At 41.0% G+C, this 21,243-nt stretch overlaps 1 protein-coding gene across 6 annotated transcripts in view; it reads right to left on the reverse strand.

Moving 5' to 3' along the window:
• Window positions 1–16,666, reverse strand: part of CD46 (CD46 molecule) — a 56,344-nt gene extending 39,678 nt beyond the window's left edge. For 2 of the 6 annotated variants that reach the window (XM_082615412.1, XM_082615414.1), the window contains exons 1-3: window positions 16,411–16,666; window positions 702–890; window positions 246–348 (exon numbers count right to left, since the gene is read on the reverse strand). In XM_082615412.1, the coding sequence (XP_082471538.1) occupies window positions 246–348; window positions 702–890; window positions 16,411–16,531 (413 nt within the window). In that variant the 5' untranslated portion in view covers window positions 16,532–16,666. The remainder of the gene's footprint in view (window positions 1–245; window positions 349–701; window positions 891–16,410) is intronic. The other 4 variants (XM_082615413.1, XM_082615411.1, XM_082615416.1 and 1 more) reach the window with 2 other exon arrangements.
• Between the last annotated feature and the right edge of the window lie 4,577 nt (window positions 16,667–21,243).

Below are 21,243 nucleotides of genomic sequence, written 5' to 3' on the forward strand. Positions count from 1 at the left end.
TTTATTAATACATATACCAAGTATTATACAATTTTACTTTCCTTCAATTTAAATTTCTTTCTACTAGTTAGTTACACATCTTTTCACTCTCCATAAAAAGCCCAAGAGTTATTTGGCTACAGTAAAACTTGTCACACAGAAAGCAAAATGGAATCAACTTTGTGGGAATGCTTAAGAAGACAGGCAAAATGAAAATGGATTTAGTAACATATAACATTATTTCCTCTAAGGAGCATCCTACTTACCCATCATTACAAACATAGTGAGCCTGTGAGCCAAACAGAATACTTCCATTTGGGTACTTTATTTGGCCATTTGCTGGATCCCCTAGGTTAGGACACTGTTTTCCTAAAAGGAAAATTTCAAATTCGTTGTTTTATACTGGTTTCAAAACAGATTTGAATCAAATTCAAAATTCTACATTGCTCACTTGAATTCATGGGAATATTATTATCTTTTATTATTTTCTTTCTTTAACTATTATAACATCAAAGAAGGTTCACATTTACCCAGGCAACCAATTGTGAAAAAAAAGGTTCCCGGGAGATTTTTCAAAGCCTGAATGCACTGCTCTCTAAAACCTACATTCACATGAGAAAACCATTTCAGTCGTAAAACATGAACCCTAAAATGTGTGAAAAATCTCTAGAGCAATAAAAAAGTTTTTTGAATTAAAAAAAAAAAAAGTTTTGTTTACTTACTTGTACAGGCCTCCTGGAGAAGTGACCACGTATTATCATCCTGACAAACAGCAGAGGTAGGAAGAGGAGGACGCTTGGGCTGGTAACCTGGGCGACACTCATAATGTATACTGTCCCCAGGGCTATAACTGGGTTTAGGGACATCCCGGAGCTGCATAGTTTCAAACCTTGGTAGCTCACCACAGGCATCTAGGTATAAGAGAAGAAGAGCATAAAAATATTTTATCTCATTCACCAGCCAGCGACTGTGGCCTGGCATCAGGTAGGTAGTACAGAATAAATGGAAAGGTTCTTAGCAAGATTTTAAATGACCGTCCCATGCTTTTACCCAACTGGTGGTAGTAGTGGAGTATGTGCCTTACTTACATTAAATAACAACCTATTAGCTTTTGCTTTGTTAGGGAATAAGATGAATTTTTATTCAACAGTAAATTAAAGAGATAGCATCAATGTTTTTAGTTTTGAAATATAAATACATTTTAGGTATGTATCCTTCCCCACTTTTTTCTAAATTCATTTCAAAACTCACCTCTCCTCTAAGAGGTCTCCTACAGTATACAGCACTCTGTTCAGATTACTCTTCCATAGTTTGAAACACAAGCATATGATCACTTGTCATTTCAGGCTCAGTTTCCTCTCAGAAGGCAAGGTCCTGGAGGGCAGGGATCATATGCATTCTTTTTCTACTACACTCTGTACTCACTTGGTACTCAAGACATGCTATGGAAAGAGATGAATATAAAATATGCCTTCTGGGATTCATAAATCAAAATAATTATGGACCGAAGTATTTCAAAAAATAATACTTCGTTTCATTTGTTTCCTATTAGTGAATTGAGCATTTTAAAAGTGATGAATAGACACCACGTAAATATCAAAATGAACTATCTGAAAAATATTACATGAAAAAACAACTTGCTCTCTTCAACATTACTTTAAATATAATTTAACTTTCCTTCACAGATCAATGGATTGCTCATTCCTCAGAAGCTCCCTGAGGTAGCTGTTTGGGTTGTTTATCCAATATATCCCAACAGTAAAGCTATTATATTGTTATGCTTTTAGAATTTTTTACTTCTGGGGTTTTCTGGGGGGTGTTGAGGGAAGGAGTTTTTTACTCCCTAGAATAATGTCATTTCTACAACAGTAAGCCCCCTTGCTTTTATTTATTTATTTATTTTTGCGGTACACGAGCCGCTCACTGCTGTGGCCTCTCCCGTTGCAGAGCACAGGCTCTGGACATGCAGGCTCAGAGGCCATGGCTCACGGGCCCAGCTGCTCCACAGCATGTGGGATCCTCCCGGACTGGGGCATGAATCTGTGTCCCCCACATTGGCAGGCGGACTCTCAACCACTGCACCACCAGGGAAGCCCCCTCTTGCTTTTAACTATCTGGGTACTTGATAACCTAACAAATCTGTTAGAAAAATTATGTAAAATAATGTGATGGAGACATATTAAGTTCTAAAGGACTACAAGAATTCAGAGGCCACTCTTATAAAGTTAAGAACCTAAGGAGGAGATGGGTGTGAGCCACGGTTGTCAGTGTGGACACCAGAGACGGGCATGAGATGCTAAGGCTGCTGCTGCCGCCACCATGAAGCCTGTGTGCAAGCACAGGTCACTATCCACACCTCCCCTCCTGGGAGCCTGTGCAGCCCCCCACTGCCAGGGTCCCGAGATCCAGGGACAACTTCCCGGGGAGAACACACGGCATGCCTCAGGCTGATGCCACGTCACGCTGGCCTCTGCAGCCGCAGGCTCACCTCACATTCCATACCCCTTCCTCTCCCTATACCAGCCTGAGTGAGCCAGAGCCCCCGAATCAGCTGCTACTTTAACCCAGTCCTGGCTGAGCAAAGAACAGACGCCCTCAGGCGACCTACACGCAGAGGCAGGGCCAAATCCAAAGCTGAAAACCAGGAACTGTGCGAAAAAAGAAGAGAAAGGGAAATTTCTCCCAGTAGCCTCAGGAGCAGCGGATTAAATCTCCACAATCGACTTGATGTACCCTGCATCTCTGAAATACCTGAATAGACAACGAATCATACCAAAATTGAGGTGGTGGACTTTGGGAGCCACTGTAGACTTGGGGTTTCCTTTCTGCATCTAATTGGTTTCTGGTTTTATGTTTATCTTAGTTTAGTACTTAGAGTTTATTATCATTGGTAGATTTGTTTATACATTTGGTTGCTCTCTTCCCTATTTTTATAAAAATATATAGATATGTATTTTTTCTTCCTTTTCATGTTTTTCTGAGTGTGTATGTGTATGCTTTTTTGTGTGATTTTGTCTATGTAGCTCTGCTTTTACAAGTTGTCCTAGGTTGTGTTTGTCCGTTTTTTTTTTTTTTTTTAGTATAGTTTCTCGCACTTGTTATCATTGGTGGATTAGTTCTTTGGTTTGGTTGCTCTCTTCTTTCTTTCTTTCTTTTATTACTTTAAAAAGTTTGAAAACCTTTAATAATAATATTTTTAATTTTAATAACTTTATTTTATTTAATTAATTAATTTATTTTTTTCTCCCTTCTCTTCTGAGCCGTGTGGCTGACAGGGTCTTGGTGCACTGGCCGGGTGTCAGGCCTGGGCCTCTGAGGTGAGAGAGCCGAGTTCAGGACACTGATCCACCAGAGACCTCACGGCGCAAAGTAACATCAAACAGTGAAAGCTCTCCCAGAGATGTCCAACTCAACCCTAAGACCCAGCTCCACTCAATCACCAGCAAGCTACTGTGCTGGACACCATATACCAACTAGCAAGACAGCAACACAACCCCACCCTTAGCACAGAGGCTGCCTAAAATCATAATAAGGTGACAGACACCCCAAAACACAACACTGGACGCGGTCCTACCCACCAGAAAGACAACATCCAGCCTCATCAACCAGAACACAGGCACTAGTCCCCTCCACGAGGAAGCCTACACAACCCACTGAACCAACCTCATCCACTGGGGTCAGACACCAAAAACAATGGGAACTACGAACCTGCAGCCTGTGAAAAGGCAACCCCAAACACAGTAAGTTAAGCAAAATGAGAAAACAGAGAAACACAGCAGATGAAGAGGCAAGGTAAAAACCCCTCAGACCAAACAAATGAAGGGGAAGTAGGCAGTCTACCTGGAAAAGAATTCAGAGTAATGATAGTAAAGATGATCCAAAATCTTGGAAATAGAATGGAGAACATCCAAGAAACGTTTAACAAGGACCTAAAAGAAATAAAGAGCAAACAGACAATGATGAACAACACAATAAATGAAATTTAAAATTCTCTAGAAGGAACCAATAGCTGAATAACTGAGGAAGAAGAATGGATAATTGACCTGGAAGATAAAATAGTGCAAATTACTACTACAGAGGAGAATAAAGAAAAAAGAATGAAAAGAATTGAGGACAGTCTTAAAGACCTCTGGGAAAACATTAAATGCATCAACATTCGAATTATAGGGGTCCTAGAAGAAGAAGAGAGAAAGAAAGGGACTGAGAAAATATTTGAAGAGATTACAGTTGAAAACTTCCCTAAAATGGGAAAGGAAATGGTCAATCAAGTCCAGGAAATGCAGAGAGTCCCATACAGGATAAATCCAAGGAGAAACATGGCAAGACACATATTAATCAAACTATCAAAAATTACATACAAAGAAAAAATATTAAAAGCAGCAAGGGAAAAACAACAAATAACATACAAGGGAATCCCCATAAGGTTAACAGCTGATCTTCCAGCAGAAACTCTGCAAGCCAGAAGGGAGTGGCAGGACATATTTAAAGTGATGAAAGGGATGAACATACAACCAAGATTACTCTATCCAGCAAGGATCTCATTCAGGTTCGATGTAGAAATGAAAACCTTTAGGTTTTCATTACAGACAAGCAAAGCTATGAGAATTCAGCACCATCAAACCAGCTTTGCAACGAATGCTAATGGAACTTCTCTAAGCAGGAAACACAAGAGAAGGAAAAGAACTACAATAACAAACAAAAACAATTAAGAAAATGGTAATAGAAACATAAATATGGATAATTACCTTAAATGTAAATGGATTAAATGCTCCAATCAAAACAAAGACTGGCTGAATGGATACAAAAACAAGACCCATATATATGCTGTCTACAAGACACCCACTTCAGACTTAGGGACACATACAGACTGGAAGTGAGGGGATGGAAAAAGATATTTCATGCAAATGGATATCCAAAGAAAGCTGTAGTAGCAACTCTCATGTCAGACAAAATAGACTTTAAAATACAGAATGTTACAAAAGACAAGGAAGGACACTACATAAAGATCAAGGGATCAATCCAAGAAGATATAACAATTGTAAATATTTATGCACCCAACATAGGAGCACCTCAGTATATAAGTCAAATGCTAATAGCCATAAATGGGGAAATCGACAGTAACACAATCATGGTAGGGGACTTTAACACCCCACTTTCACCAATGGACTTTAACACCCCACTTTCACCAATGGACAGATCATCCAAAATGAAAATAAATAATGAAACACAAGCTTTAAATGATACATTAAACAAGATGGGCTTCATTGATATTTATTGGACATTCCATCCAAAAACAACAAAATACATGTTCTTCTCAAGTGTTCCTCGAACATTCTCCAGGACAGATCGTATCTTGGGTCCCAAATCAAGCCTTGGTAAATTTAAGAAACTTGAAATCGTATCAAGTACCTTTTCTGACCACAACGCTATGAGACTAGGTATTACTTACAGGAAAAAAATCTGTAAAAAATACAAACACATGGAGGCTAAACAATATACTACTAACTAACCATGAGATCACTGAAGAAATCAAAGAGGAAATCAAAAAATACTTATAAAAAAATCACAATGAAAACACGACGACCCAAAACCTATAGCATGCAGCAAAATCAGTGCTAAGAAGGAAGTTTATAGCAATACAATCTGACTTCAAGAAACAAGAAATTATCTCAAATAAACAACCTAACCTTACACGTAAAGCAATTGGAGAAAGAAGAACAAAAAACCCCCAAAGTTAGCAGAAGGAAAGAAATCATAAAGACGAGATCAGAAATAAATGAAAAAGGAATGAAGGAAACAAGAGCAAAGATCAATAAAACTAAAAGCTGGTTCTTTGAGAAGATAAACAAAATTGATAAACCATTAGACAGACTCACCAAAAAAAAGGGGAGAAGGCTTAAATCAATATAATTAGAAATGAAACAGGAGAAGTAACAACAGACACGGCAGAAATACAAAGGATCATGAGATTACTACAAGCAACTCTATGCCAATAAAATGGACAACCTGGAAGAAATGGACAAATTCTTAGATAATCACAACCTTCCGAGACTGAACCAGAAAGAAATAGAAAATATAAACACACCAATCACAAGCACTGAAATTGAGAAGGTGAGTAAAAATCTTCCAACAAACAGAAGCCCAGGACCAGACGGCTTCACAGGCAAATTCTATCAAACATTTAGAGGAGAGCTAACACCTATCCTTCTCAAACTCTTCCAAAATATAGCAGAGGGAGGAACACTCCCAAACTCATTCTATGAGGCCACCATCACCCTGATACCAAAACCAGACAAACATGTCACAAAGAAAGAAAACTACAGGCCAATATCACTGATGAACATAGATGCAAAAATCCTCAGAAAAAATACCAGCAAACAGAATCCAACAGCACATTAAAAGGTTCCTACACCATGATCAACTGGGGTTTATCCCAGAAATGCAAGGATTCTTCAATATATGGAAATCAATCAATGTGATAAACCATATTAACAAATTGAAGGAGAAAAACCATATGATCATCTCAGTAGATGCAGAAAAAGCTTTCAACAAAATTCAGCACCCATTTATGATAAAAACCCTCCAGAAAGTAGGCATAGAGGGAACTTACCTCAACATAATAAAGGTCATAGAGGACACACCCACAGCCAACATTGTTCTCAATGGTGAAAAACTGAAAGCATTTCCACTAAGATCAGGAACAAAACAAGGTTGCCCATTCTCACCACTATTATTCAACATAGTTTGGGAAGTCTTAGCCACAGCAATCATAGATGAAAAAGAAACAAAAGGAATTCAAATCAGAAAAGAAGAAGTAAAGCTGTCATTGTTCTCAGATAACACTATACATAGAGAATCCTAAAGATGCCACCACAAAATTACTAGGGCTAATCAATGAATTTGGTAAAGTACCAGGATACAAAATTAATGCACAGAAATCTCTGGCATTTCTATACATTAATGATGAAAAATCTGGAAGAGAAATTAAGGAAACACTCCCATTTACTATTGCAACAAAAAGAATAAAATACCTAGGAATAAACCGACCTAAGGAGACAAAAGACCTATATGCAGAAAACTACAAGACACTGATGAAAGAAATTAAAGATGATACAAACAGATGGAGAGATATACCATACTCTTGGATTGGAAGAATCAACGTTGTGAAAATGAATATAATACCCAAAGCAACGTGCAGATTCAAAGCAATCCATATCAAACTACCAATGGCAGTTTTCACAGTAGAACAAAAGATTACACAATTTTTATGGACACACAAACCCCAAATAGCCAAGGCAATCTTGAGAAAGAAAAGCAGAGCTGGAGGAATCCAGCTTCTGGACTTCAGACTATACTACAAAGCTACAGTAATCAAGACAGTATGGTACTGGCACAACAACAGAAATATAGATCAATGGAACAGAATAGAAAGCCCAGAGATAAACCCACGCACATATGGTCACCTTATCTTTGATAAAGGAGGCAAGACTATACAATGGAGAAAAGACACCCTCTTCAATAAGTGGTGCTGGGAAAACTGGACAACTACATGGAGAAGAATGAAATTAGATCACTCCCTAACACCAAACACAAAAATAAACACAAAATGGATTAAAGTCCTAAATGTAAGGCGACACACTATAAAACTCTTGAAGGAAAACATAGTCAGAACACTCTATGACATAAATCACAGCAAGATCCTTTTTGACCCACCTCCTAGAGTAATGAAAATAAAAACAAAAATAGACAAATGGGACCTAATTAAACTTAAAAGCTTTTCCACAGCAAAGGAAACCATAAACAAGATGAAAAGACAACAGTAAGAATGGGAGAAATATCAGCAAATGAAGCAACTGACAAAGGATTAATCTCCAAAATTTACAAGCACATGGAGCTCAATATCAAAAAAACAAACAACCCAATCCAAAAATGGGCAGAAGACCTAAATAGACATTTCTCCAAAGAAGATATACAGATCGCCAACAAACACATGAAAGGATGCTCAACGTCATTAATCATTAGAGAAATGCAAACCAAAACTACAATGAGGTATCACCTCACACCAGTCAGAATGGTCATCATCAAAAAATCTACAAACAACAAATGCTGGAGAGGGTGTGGAGCAAAGGGAACCCTCTTGCACTGTTGGTGGGAATGTAAATTGATACAGCCACTATGGAGAACAGTATGGAGGTTCCTTAAAAAACTAAAAATAGAACTACCATAAACCCAGCAATCCCACTACTGGGCATATAACCCTGAGAAAACCATAATTCAAAAAGAGTCGTGTACCGTATGTTCATTGCAGCTCTATTTACAATAGCCAGGACATGGAAGCAACCTAAGTGTCCATCGACATATGAATGGATAAAGATGTGGCACATATATACAATGGAATATTACTCAGCCATAAAAAGAAACGGAATTGAGTTACTTGTAGTGAGCTGGATGGACCTAGAGACTGTCATACAGAGTGAAGTAAGTCAGAAAGAGAAAAACAAATACCGTATGCTAACACATATATTTGGAATGTAAAGAAAAAAAATGGTTCTGAAGAACCTAGGGGCAGGACAGGAATAAAGACGCAGATGTAGAGAATGGGTTTCAGGACACGGAGAGGGGGAAGAGTAAGCTGGGACGAAGTGAGAGAGCTGCATGGACATATATACACTACCAAATGTAAAACAGATAGCTAGTGGGAAGCAGCCGCATAGCACAGGGAGATCAGCTTGGTGCTCTGTGACCATCTCCAGGGGTGGGATAGGGAGGGTGGGAGGGAGGAGATATGGGGATATATGTATATGTACAGCTGATTCACTTTGTTATAAAGCAGTAAGTAACACACCACTGTAAAGCAATTATACTCTAGTAAAGGTGTTAAGAAAATAAAAAATAAAAAGAACCTAAGGAGAAAGGAGAGAGACCTACTCTGGTCCCTGAGGAACTTTTTTCTTTCTTACTCCCTGGAACTTGGTCTTCAGATTGAGACTGGTCAAGAGTGAAGTCTAAACAAGTGAAATATTTTACATCTTATTCTAAATTCTAAACTCCTCTCTCAATACACTGTCCAACATTTCATTTACGTCATGTGCTGAAATTCTTTCAGCATTTAGCAAATGTTTTGAACATATCCACTATGCTGATCTTGTTACATGAATGCTCCTCAATCAACTGCCCAAAACAAGGCTAAAGAAAAAAACAAACAAAAAGCCATAGTTATTAAAAGCATTTTTTAAAAGATTAGTAAAGAGTTGAATTTTATTAATAACATTAAATTTACTGAATACCCTGAGCCATACATTCTCATTTTACAATAGGAAATAATGGGCTAGAAATGCTATATAATTCCATTTTAGATAAAAACACATATCATTCTAGAATATCCTGGAAGCACCAAGAAAGAAATCAAGTAACGGCATGCATGTGATTAAATTATACAAGTGATCTTTGTTTTATGTATTCAATTTCAGTAACTGTCTTTTTTAAAAATAAATGTATTTACTTTATTTATTATTTTTATTTTTGGCTGTTTTGGGTCTTCATGGCTGCGTGCAGGCTTTCTCTAGTTGCGGCGAGTGGGGGCTACTCTTCCTTGCAGTGCGCGGGCTTCTCACTGCGGTGACTTCTCTTGCTAAAGAGCGCACGCTCTAAGTGCGCTGGCTTCAGTAGTTGTGGCACGTGGGCTCAACAGCTGTGGGTCATGGGCTCTAGAGCTCAGGCTCACTAGTTGTGGTGCAGGGGCTTAGTTGCTCTGTGGCACGTGGGGTCTTCCTGGACCAGGGCTCGAACATATGTCCCCTGCAGGAGCAGGTGGATTCTTAACCACTGCCCCACCAGGGAAGCCCCCAGTAACTATCTTGAAGGCATAAAAAGAAGAGAGAATTCCTAATATGACTCTCACATACAGTGCTGTGTATGGAAAAAGAAATGTCAACTGGATGGTTCAATCTATTCAACTAACTTGAAGTATTTCTTCCCAATAACATGCATCGCAAAAGACATGCCTTCAACAATGTGCAGGTTAGAACATTTGCTTTGGCAATCAGCTGATTACAAGCTTTATATACTGTAATAACTGGGTCCAATATCATACTTGTTTTATAATCAAATATCTTCTTCTCTTGCTCAGAATACTGAATTCGTTTTTCCTAAGAGGATTTTCTAACTAAACATTCCCAGCATCAGAAAAATAGTATCTGGACTGAGTTTTTTTTCTAGAGAGTTTACAATATAATTATTATTAGGCTGCAATGCTATACTTTAATAACAGATTCCATTATATCATATGATAGGCTGCATTCAGAAAATTCCCCAATTTTCCAGATGAGTTTCAGGAAGGTGAAATAGTCCCTAATATGGATCAAGAAAACTGTTCACCTTCTGTACACTTACAAAATTATGCAAGGACTCTCTACCTGCTTGCAAAAGTTAAAAATAACTCTCTGGCATAAGCACACACCCACACCCCTGCACAGGTGGTACCTTTAGAAAATCATCGTCTCTGACCCAAACCGGAACCTCAATGAAACCTGACGAATCTTCCCCTTTTCTCACTCTACACAACCTATTTTCAAATATTCTTTGCTTCCTCAGAATGGACGCTCTAACATCTATACCTGTCAGTTTTATTTCTCACGTTCCACTCATTTCTAGACCTATAAAAAATCACATAAACCATGTTCGAAATAATTAAGTAGCCACCTTCTAAGTAAATTCATCCTAGCACTCTCTCCCTCAGTAATTTTAATCACCCTGTCTATAACATCTGGAGCTATTGTTCATTCTCTCTTTGCTCCCTTGTGCCTATAAAGCTCTTTTCTTTGGTTTCCAGGTAGCAAACCAGTCTGGTTTTCAGCCTGTCCTCCGGCTGCTCCTCCTTCTCTGCCTGATGGCATAATGTGACGTTCCTCATGGTTATTCTACGAGCTCTCCTTCTTTTCATTCTGCAAATCCCCCTGGGTCAGAATGTATACTCTCATGACATCATTACAACTGATGAGAGCTGCCTCCCAAATCCCTCTCTCCATCCCAGATCTTAGCTGGGGTGCCAAGTCTATGTGTTCAACTGCCTCCCCACAGCTCCACTTGGAATGTGTCACACTATCTCAAATAACATAATGAAGCCAGCAAACAAGATACATGGTTTCCACAACTGAAATGCCTGTTCCCTCTCTCTGTTTCCACCTTTACTTCTAATTCAAGCCACTATCATTTCTTATCTGGATTGCTACAAGAGTTTCTGAATAGGTCTCCTTACTGGTCTTGCCACCTTTCACTCAGTTCATTTTCACACTGCCACCAGAGTAATACTGATATGATACTAGGACCAAGGCCCTTCCAAGTCAGGTACGTTTCAACGGCTCCCTGTTGCCCCCGTGATAATGTCTAAGGCTCCCTGACATGGCTAACAGAGCTTTAATATCCGCTCACTCTTGCACACTCTTCTCAGCCACGTTCAATCCCACTAGTAGTGCCCATTAAATTACTCAACTTACGTGAGCACTCTAGACCTCCTGGCATCATATTACTTCAGCTTTGACCCGAGACTGCCATTCCTCCCACCCACTCATCCTTCAGTTTCATCTCAGATGCCACTTCTTCCCGGAGGCTCCTAACACCTCTCACCCAGAAAATTCAGTTAAGTGTCCTCATGAGCCCCAATTTACTTCTTTCATAGCAATTTTCATACTGTAATTGTTCATTGTTTGTACTCCCTAGGAGACTGTAACCTTCTTGAGGACCATGTCTCATTCTTCACTGCATTTCTAGTTCCTAATGCCAGAGCTGAAGGAGCACTGTTATCAGTTCTCTGCACTCTTGGATCAAAATTCAAATTCTTTATACTGTTCAGCCAACCTGTTCCAGAGATATCCGAAAATCATCATTTTTCTTTGCTTTTGTATGCCTTTCCTCAAATTTTTTCCATTCCTTCAGTTACAGATGTTTCCCTTTATCAGAGTTTTTTTATGTCAAAATATTTGTGCTTTATTTATTTGAACCCATTCTCCATTACTGCTATGACTAGAAATGGCATTTTAACATTCTCAAAGGAGAACTCCAAGCCCTGTTGGTTACATTTTTCCCCTAAGGTATGGTATGAAAGATCCCAGAACTTGTTTCTAACAACAAAAGAGATGATGTTAATTATTTTGGAAATAGCACATTTAAGCACTACCTGTACCAACCATGTTTGAAGTCCTTTTAAACTAACTTACTCTTCATAAACGTCCTATGAGTTAGGTGCTATTTCACCCTCTTTAAGATGAGCAATCTGAGCCACGAAGTAACTTGCTTAAGAACACATTCCCAGAAGGTACCAGACCCAGGAGTGAAGCCAGGCAGCCTAGTTCTACTGCCAACACCATTTCCCATCACTGTCTCTAACCTGGAACCCTTGCACGGTTACACCAATACACTCTGTCTGCAATTTAGTCCTCAAGAAATGGTCTTATACTGAGCCTAGGGAAATTAAAGCAGCCCTGGTTTAGATTTGCATTCTGCTAAGTCAAGTCAAGGTGCCCAAAAACAACAGGTGATTTTTATTATGATGTTTGTTCATTGCTACCTATCCTGTTCTTTTCACACTTATTCACTCTGTGATCTACACCGCTGCCTTCCTCTTGCCTCCTTTGCTCTATTGCTGCCACACAGGGTAACTAGGCAGTCCATGGCTGCCCCGAGCCGTGCCACATCTCTGAGCTCACAATGCTCCCTCTGCTCTGAACACCCTTCCTCCTGCTCAGGAGCAACTCCTGTTCAAGTCTTGTCTTCTTTGACTTAATCCACTCGACATCTCCTCTGGGAAGTACTTTCTGCTTCTCCTGGGGAGGCAGTGACCAGTCCTCTTCTCTTGGACTCTCCTCTGCATGGATGTCTCAGCTCACCAGTGGACTCCATTCATCCATGTGGGCACAACACCTCACACAGTATGTCCCTCATAGCTGTTATTCGAAAAACTTTGGTTCTCAAAGAACCACTGCTGTTAAACAGAAACCAACGGTAAAGAATATAGTATAATGAATCTAATATTGAAAATAATCATCTTAAAGCATTATGCACTGGAGAAATATTTGACCACCTAATTTCTTTTGTCTCATATCTCCCAGTATATGTAACCTAGCAACTGACAAGATAAGGACTGTTCTCCCTGCACTGTAATATGTAGAGTAAGAAACTAAGAAACTACTGTGTAAGCCCTTATTGATCTTGGATTCTTTCAGTAGGAAGAAAGAAAAGACCTAAAACAGGCAGAAGAGACCACCCATAAAAGGAAATTGTAGGTTTTGTTCCAAAAAGCAGACCCATTCTGGAGGAATGAGACTGGTCCCTTCTGTGATCCCCTACCATTTGGCAACTACCTCTGAGATGGCAAGTCTCCCAAGCACACACTGCCCACTTACAAAACCTTCTCCTCATGAGCTGCTTCAGTGAAATATTTATTGTATCCACATACTTTCCCTGCCCAGTATAGTAAGTTCTCATTTGTACCTCATCTATGTTTCCCACCTATCCTGATTTTACCTTTCAGCCTTAAACTTCACCTTGTTTTCCCTCCATTTCTAGTTTTGTTACCTTCCACAGTACATGCTATTCATTTTATTTATCTATTTTCCTCTATTTTATTTTTTAAATTTTATTTTATTTTCATTTATTTTTGGCTGCATTGGGTCTTTGTTGCTACGCGCGGGGTTTCTCTAGCTGCAGCGAGCAGAAGCTACTCTTCATAGTGGTGCACGGGCTTCTCATTGTGGTGGCTTCTCTTGCTGAAGCTGTACACAGGCTCTAGGTGCACGGGCTTCAGTAGTTGTGGCACGCGGGCTCAGTAGTTGTGGCACGCGGGCTCAGTAGTTGTGGCACGCGGGCTTAGTTGCTCCGTGGCATGTGGGATCTTCCCAGACCAGGGATTGAACCCGTGTCCCAGATTCTTAACCATTGCGCCACCAGAGAATTCCCTCTATTTTACTTTTTTTTTTTTTTTTTTTTGGTACGCGGGCCTCTCACTGTTGTGGCCTCTCCCATTGCAGAGCACAGGTTCTGGACGAGCAGGCTCAGCGGCCATGGCTCACGGGCCCAGCTGCTCTGCGGCATGTGGGATCTTCCCGGACCGGGGCACGAACCCGTGTCCCCTGCATCGGCAGGTGGACTCTCAACCACTGCGCCACCAGGGAAGCCCTCCTCTATTTTAAATAGTTCTCATCATATCCTTCAACTTCTAGCTTTAAGCCTATTCTAAACATTATTATTCTTTAAAAAAATTCCTTTTAATTTCTTGTTAGCACTGCTGTTCCATCCCCCACACCTCTCCGGCATAGAAATAAACTTTTAAAATGATCTGTAATAAGCAAGATGAGTATGGTGAGACCTGAGGAGTCTACTATCAGGAGAAGGTAGATTGACCCCCAGCTGCTCCTGCCTTAGCTTTTTAGGCACCAAAGAAAGGCCATCCTAAGCATGGCTCTCTTGCTTCCTTCTGGAAGCAAGAGAAGTTTTTCCTGGGCTCTAAGCCCCAGCCGAATGTCACCTTTAATTTTCTGGTACTTGAGAGTTATACAAGAGTGTTGACACTTAGGCAAAAAATTGGGCACTTGGAACCACAAGTGTGACAAGACAGCCAAGATCTCTGCATTCTAGTGAGGAAAGAACAGAAAACAGTTTGGGAGAGTGACTACCAGTTAGGGGGCTAATTGAGCTGGAACGTGTGTCTCTACTGGAAATAGTGGGTCAGAGAAGGTCCCTCTGAGAAGGTAATATCACAAGTGAATTTGAAGAATAAGAAGGAGCCAACTATGCTAGAGGCAGGAGAATGTCCCAAGGCCAAGGGAACAGCAAGTACAGAAGGCAAAGTGGCAGAGTTTGGCTTGTTCGATGAGCAGAAATGTCTTCCCTTCCACCAGTCATTTGTTAAATGCTGTCAGAGAATCATGCTCCTTTCCTCCTGGGTACTTCTCTTGGGTTATAACATATTCATTAGTATTATGTTTTGGCTACTGTCTACCACTTCCAATAAATTGTAGCAAATATTTGATTTCCTAATGTGTGCCTGGCACTGGAGGTATAGCAGTAAGCAAAACACAGTCCCTGCATATATTCATGTGTGTAGGCAGACAAATAGTGAAATAAGGATCATGAAAATAGGAATGGTGTGTTATTACTCACCAGTGTATCCTCAGGACCAGTACAGGACCTGGCATATAGAAGTCAAGTATTTGTTGAATGAATGCTGCTAATGAAACCGTATACGTAATAGGATCCTAAAAATAACTTGGGCATGAAAACATATGTACATATAAAGACAAAAGGAAATCTACCAAAGTATTAAAAATGGTTGTCCTAAGTTTTATACAATAAGCATGCCTTTTTTTAGAATATATGTACTTCAAAGTGCTTTCTGTGAAACATGAAACAAACTTAGTGGTTGGGCCTTCAGGTTTAGTTTATGAACTATAGGAGAAAACCAGATTATCACCGTTTCCGGTTCACTTCTTAGGATACTCATTTTTCCGTAGGTTTGGCTACCAGTGTTTTTTAGGTTGCTTCGGATATCCCCTCAAACATGACCCAACCTTCAGAAAGAAGGAAAGCAATGCCAATAAGCCACTCGGTAATAGAACTGAATACTGTCTTTTGGATGAGAACAGGAAGATAACTCTACTGCAAAGAAAAAAAAAAGAAGAACCTGCAAATCAATATCAATACGATCTCGAGTACCAAGTTTCCTGTTAACTTTATTTACAAAAAGCACCTTGCCCGCTTCCAAACCCTCTAAATCCCAGGCTCCCAGAGCCTGCTCTCACCGGAGTGCTACAGGCACAACATCTGCTCCGCAGGCCCACTTAAAGCAAGTAGTAAGCTTCCCTGTCCCACACTCGGCTCGGCTGCACTGGCCATTTCCTCAAAGCACACACTTGCGTACACCTGGCCTGGGCTCCCCTAACCACGCCCAGCAGGGCACAAGGCGTCATCCCGCCCAGGGAACACAGGGCAAACTCTCCCCACGAGCACAGCACCAGCCTAGCAACATCCCCAGGCACCTGGGCAACTCAAGAGCAAGCCTTCACCACCAGCCCCGGGTTGGCGCTCCCTTATCGACTTGATCAGTCCCGGAAACACCGTGCAGGCTTTTGCTAGAGACCCAGCGTGGCCCCGGGTAAACCCCAGCCACGCCACCAAGCAAGCCTTCTCTTCGGCCACTACGTGGTCCCCACCCCCCGGGGTCCCCACACGGTACGAGCCGGGGACAGTCTGGCCACACCTTCTACCCTAACTCCTTACGATCCCAGGTGGACTCAGCCCCGCGCCTCAGCCCCGAGCCACCAAGCAAAGCTCCCCCGACCCTCGGCTCCAGTGGGCCTGACCCCGACCCGGCCTGCCCCCCCACCCCACACCCGCTCCAGTTCGCCGCCTGTGCGGACACCCTCTCCAGGCTCCTACCGGAGGATATGGGAAGTAGGAGCAGTAGCGCCACCAAAAGAATTCCAACGAAGCACCTAGAAGAAAAGGGACTCTCGGAGCGGTAGGGGGGTGCCTTGCGAGAGGAGCAAGACGCCGTCATTTTCGGGAGGTCAGGGAGAAACCTGAAACAGCTCAGGAGAGATCTTTCTGAGTCCGGTTACCAAGAGATAAGAATCCGCACACTCACAAACCTTCAACTGCGGTGACGCAGCCGGGCGTGGCCTGGACTGAGCCCAGGGCGGAAGTGACTCTATAGACTGGGCCTGCCTGGTCAATAGGCGGGCTGTAAGGCGGGGCTTCGGTGTTGGGGGTGGCCCTTAGGCCTGGAGAGGCGGGGCGTGGCGCTTGCCAGGGTCTAACAGTCCCTGCGCGCGGGCCGCTTTATGCCTCACTGCTGGACCCTGGCTGTACTTGGCTCCTCCTTCTGCAGACCTACACGGAAGCACAGCTGCGGTTTGCGAGAAATGGCTTGTTCACCGCCTGTTCGTAAAGACTGTTACCACCCTATACAGGAAGGGTGGAAAGGAAGCAAGGGTTGGCGAGGTCAGCATTGTCAGTTTTCCGGAACGCTAGATTAAAGAGTAAAACTCATCGAGCTGAAGATAGAAACCTAGAGCCCAGGCAGTGGGTCACGGTGGGGCAGACACCCCTCAGGACTCCAGTCTGGACCTGGGGCACTCCAGACTGTCCGGATACCTGGGCCCTTGCTCAATCTTTGGCATTGGTCAGGCATAATTCGGGACAATAGTTGAGATTTCCGTGGTTGAGCCTCTGCTACTGAAGCCTCTCATGGCCTGATAGATTTCAAAAACATGGAAGGTTTGGCTGTTGCTCTCCCAACTGCTAAAGTCAATTAGTCTCACCTGTATTCCCAGGAGAGCACCCCTGGGAAGGTAAATTATTAAACAACACCGGGCCATTAGCATATTGGGCCTCAACTCTACGGCCTTGCCTTCGAACGACTAAATGTTTTATTGAAGATGACATATACATGCATGAAAAGGGTAAGGACAAGGGTGCATTAAGTGCCATATTTCTGGAAGCAATGAATGTCGTCAGAGTTGGGATGGGTAGGAATTGATGAGTGACATCTTTTCTGGTGAACCAATCTCTCAATGCTGGAAATTAAGAATGAGTAAGATTTATTTGTAGAGTTGTGAGTAAACCTGTATGACTAGTAAAAGGAAAGGAAAGTAACATGACCGGATTTAAACAGCAAACAAAGGAGCTGACATTCTCTTCGTATTAGCTGGCAAAGAATAAAAAGGTCAACCAGTGTGTAAACATATTGGGGACGGGGTGGGGTGGGGGGCAGCACCCTCAAAGTTTTAGTTTACGTAACTTTCTCATGCGTTACAATTTTAAATGGACATGAATTTTAAACCACTAGTTTCATTTAGAGTTTATGCCAAAGATATCATCAGAGCTGTGAGCAAAGATGTATAATTTTGAACAAAATATAAACTCTTAAATGTCTAGCAGAAGTATAAGAGTTTTTGATAGGCAGCTTTATGGAATGAATTTCTACGCAGCAAGCAGTGTGAAAAAAAATATGAGAAACTATGGTATATTCGTAAGTAGAAAAAGCAAACTCCAAATCGGTGTGTGCCTTTTGTCATTACTTTTATTAAAACAAAATAGTATACTGACACACTTAAAAAGAGATTAGTTTGAAATAAGTCAAAATTAACTAACAGTTCATAGGCTTATCTATATTTCATTTTTGTGTGCTTTTTTTTTTTCTGTATTGACCTTTGTTACATTTGGAATCAGGGAAAGAAACACTTTTTAAAAAAGCCAGCCTGTATATCACCTGCTCTTTTGTTCATAGAATGGTGGGAATAGAACCTGTATCACATAGGGTTAAGGTATGAGAGGATGGTAAGAAAATGGAAGCTCTTCGTGTAAACCTCAAATGCATCTTCTGCAATTAGAGAATTTTATATATATTTAAACAACTTTATATCTGAGATGTACTAAAGGTTTTCTGGGTTCAGCAAACTATGGAATTTCCGTTTCCTCCCACACCAACACAATGTTTGGATTCTTATATCTGGCATACAAGATACTAAGTGTGGAGGTGATGTATAAAATAAACACCTTAGTGTCTTGGATTATAAACTCCAGACACTCCATGATGACAATTAAAGGAGGTACAATTAAGGAGACAGTGAATAGAAAACTCAATGAGGGGGACTTATCATTTCTGTTATTTCTTATAGTTGTAAAACAGTGATATAACAGAAATGTTCTGTGGTTCAATGTTGGCACTTAAAATGGATCTATTTATGTTCTCTGTAACTATTGGAACATAATGTTATTTGTCAGTTATATCTGAATAAAGTTGAAAAAAACTTTCCCATCTATTTCTAGTCTTGGAAGTAAGTTTTTATTTCTCGTGAGAAAATTTAAAAGGGAAAAAAAATATGACTAGCATTTGGTTTACTAGTTACAAATGCTAGATTAGATTCAAGAACTGGGGCTTTACTGGAATTTTATTTCAATCAGTGAAATTTCTATACCTGTGTTTCATCAAGCCATTCTTAATATAACTGAAGACTTTCACATAGATTTCTCTATAACTTACTTTGATTCGACCCAACTGAGGCTCCATTTGAAAGGTTTTGAGCCTTATTCCCTATTTTTCTGGACTAGCTCCATGGGGCAGGGATAGTTTTCTGGCTGTATCTCCAGTGCTGAGACAGTTCTAGACCTACACCAGGTGCATAACAAATACCCGTTAAATACTGAATGAAATAAATGGGCATTGCTGTCAAGTGCATTTAACATGTCTCTGCCAATCCTCCCCAGCATGGATTTACCCAACGCTGGAAAAGTTCTGAGAAATTTTGAGTTTAATAATGTTAGGTACTGGGAACAAGCAGAATTTGTCTCTGAAAGGATTTGTCTACAACTGTCTGCAGAGAAAACTTTCCTAAATCAGGCATGGCAAGCTGACCTATGAAGTGGATCTACTGTCTAACCCTTAGCCTTGAGGTCATTTTAGTGACTGAGTTCAAAGGGAGAGTATTGACTGTGAACTTCCTAAGGTGCTGAGAGGAATAGAACTCAAGAGTCGAGGCTTTGACTGAAGTAGGGGCTCAAACCCTAATGGTTCCTCCAACTCCCCCTAAAGATTTTGTAAAACTGCAAACAGGAAAATAAGGAGAGAATGGAGAAGATGACTGTAGACCAGGTTTTAAGCTACGTAGTAGCTCTCCTGTAAGCTTTAGGAATGGCGGTAAGGTGGAGGGAGGTGTCTGTGGATGTCATTAACCCGAGGGGGACTTCATTAAATAAAACAATGTTAGATGATCCTTTGCCTCCTAAATTGGTATATTTACATTTTGCTTTTCAGAGGTGAGGGTAGTAGCATGAAGGGGCCTGTGAATGCTCTGAGAAGAGGCTTTCCCCTGTCATGCTGCTTTACAGGTTAGTTATTTGTGAAAACCTGAAAGAGAATGGCTAAACAGAGGATAGTTAAGCCACCTTTTTGATGCTGGTCCTGGGAGCTCTGCCACCTCTACTTGCACCTGGTAGGCACCTGCCAGGAAACTGACCTTCTTACTTGGCTGTTAACCTCAAGAGCGTTACTGTGGTGCCACACCCTACACAGGGATTCTGAACCCGTCAAGTACAGCAAGGAGGGGATTTCTCATAAGGATCACATATTCATTTTGTTTCCTCTTGGCTTTTCAAGGCTTTAAAAAGTAAATATATTACAAACCATATTCCATAAGTACATTTGCAAACATAATTTTTTTTATTCCTTGCATTATAATGGTGGAGACAGTGCACTTAAACATCACAGACTTGGGCTTCCCTGGTGGCACAGTGGTTGAGAGTCTGCCTGCCAATGCAGGGGACATGGGTTCATGACCCATTCCGGGAAGATCTCACATGCCGCGGAACGGCTAGGTCCGTGACCCATGGCCGCTGAACCTGCGCCTCCGCAGCCCGTGATCCGCAACGGGAGAGGCCACAACAGTGAGAGGTCTGCGTACTGCAAAAAAAAAACCAAAAACAAAAAAAACAAAAAACCCCACAGACTTAAACTAACTTACATCTCACACTTAACTGTACAAAAAGTCAAACAACACAAAATTAGAATGTTAGCACTAGGAACAGCTTTGGAGACCGGTTGTTCCAGTCCCTGCTTTTCACATGAAAAATGTAAGGCCAGGGGTGAAAAGAATTGCTCAATAATACAAGTTAGCTATATAATATTTTAGACATCATTAATATATACACTATTTCCCATAGATAACTGATGTGATAGAAAAAATCTCACAGATTTCTTGAAATTAAAAAGTCACAGGCATCAGATATTTGTTAATCATATTGCTCAGTGACCTACCTACTCCATTTTTGAAAAAACAAAACACATTTTTTCTTGTGATGGAGAATTTTAATTCTAAGAAAGGCCTATTTCCAAGCATTTAATTTCTACTTCTTTTTTTTTTTTATTTGTGGTATAGTTGCTTTACAATGTTGTGTTAGTTTCTGCTGTACAACGAAGTGAATCAGCTATATGTATATATATATCACCTCCCTCTTGGGCCTCCCTCCCACCCCACTCCATCCCACCCATGTAGGTCACCCCAGAGCACCGAGCTGAGCTCCCTGCACTATACAGCACGTTCCCACTAGCTATCTGTTTTACACATGGTAGTGTATATGTGTCAATCCCAATCTCCCAATTCATCCCACTCTCCCTTCTGCCAACTGTGTCCACACATCTGTTCTCTATGACTGAATTTCTATTCCTGCCCTGCAAATAGATCCATCTGTACCATTTTTCTAGATTCCACA

Source organism: Mesoplodon mirus (genome assembly GCF_964341445.2).
Source record: "Mesoplodon mirus genome assembly, chromosome: 3".
Lineage (NCBI taxonomy): Eukaryota > Metazoa > Chordata > Mammalia > Artiodactyla > Ziphiidae > Mesoplodon > Mesoplodon mirus.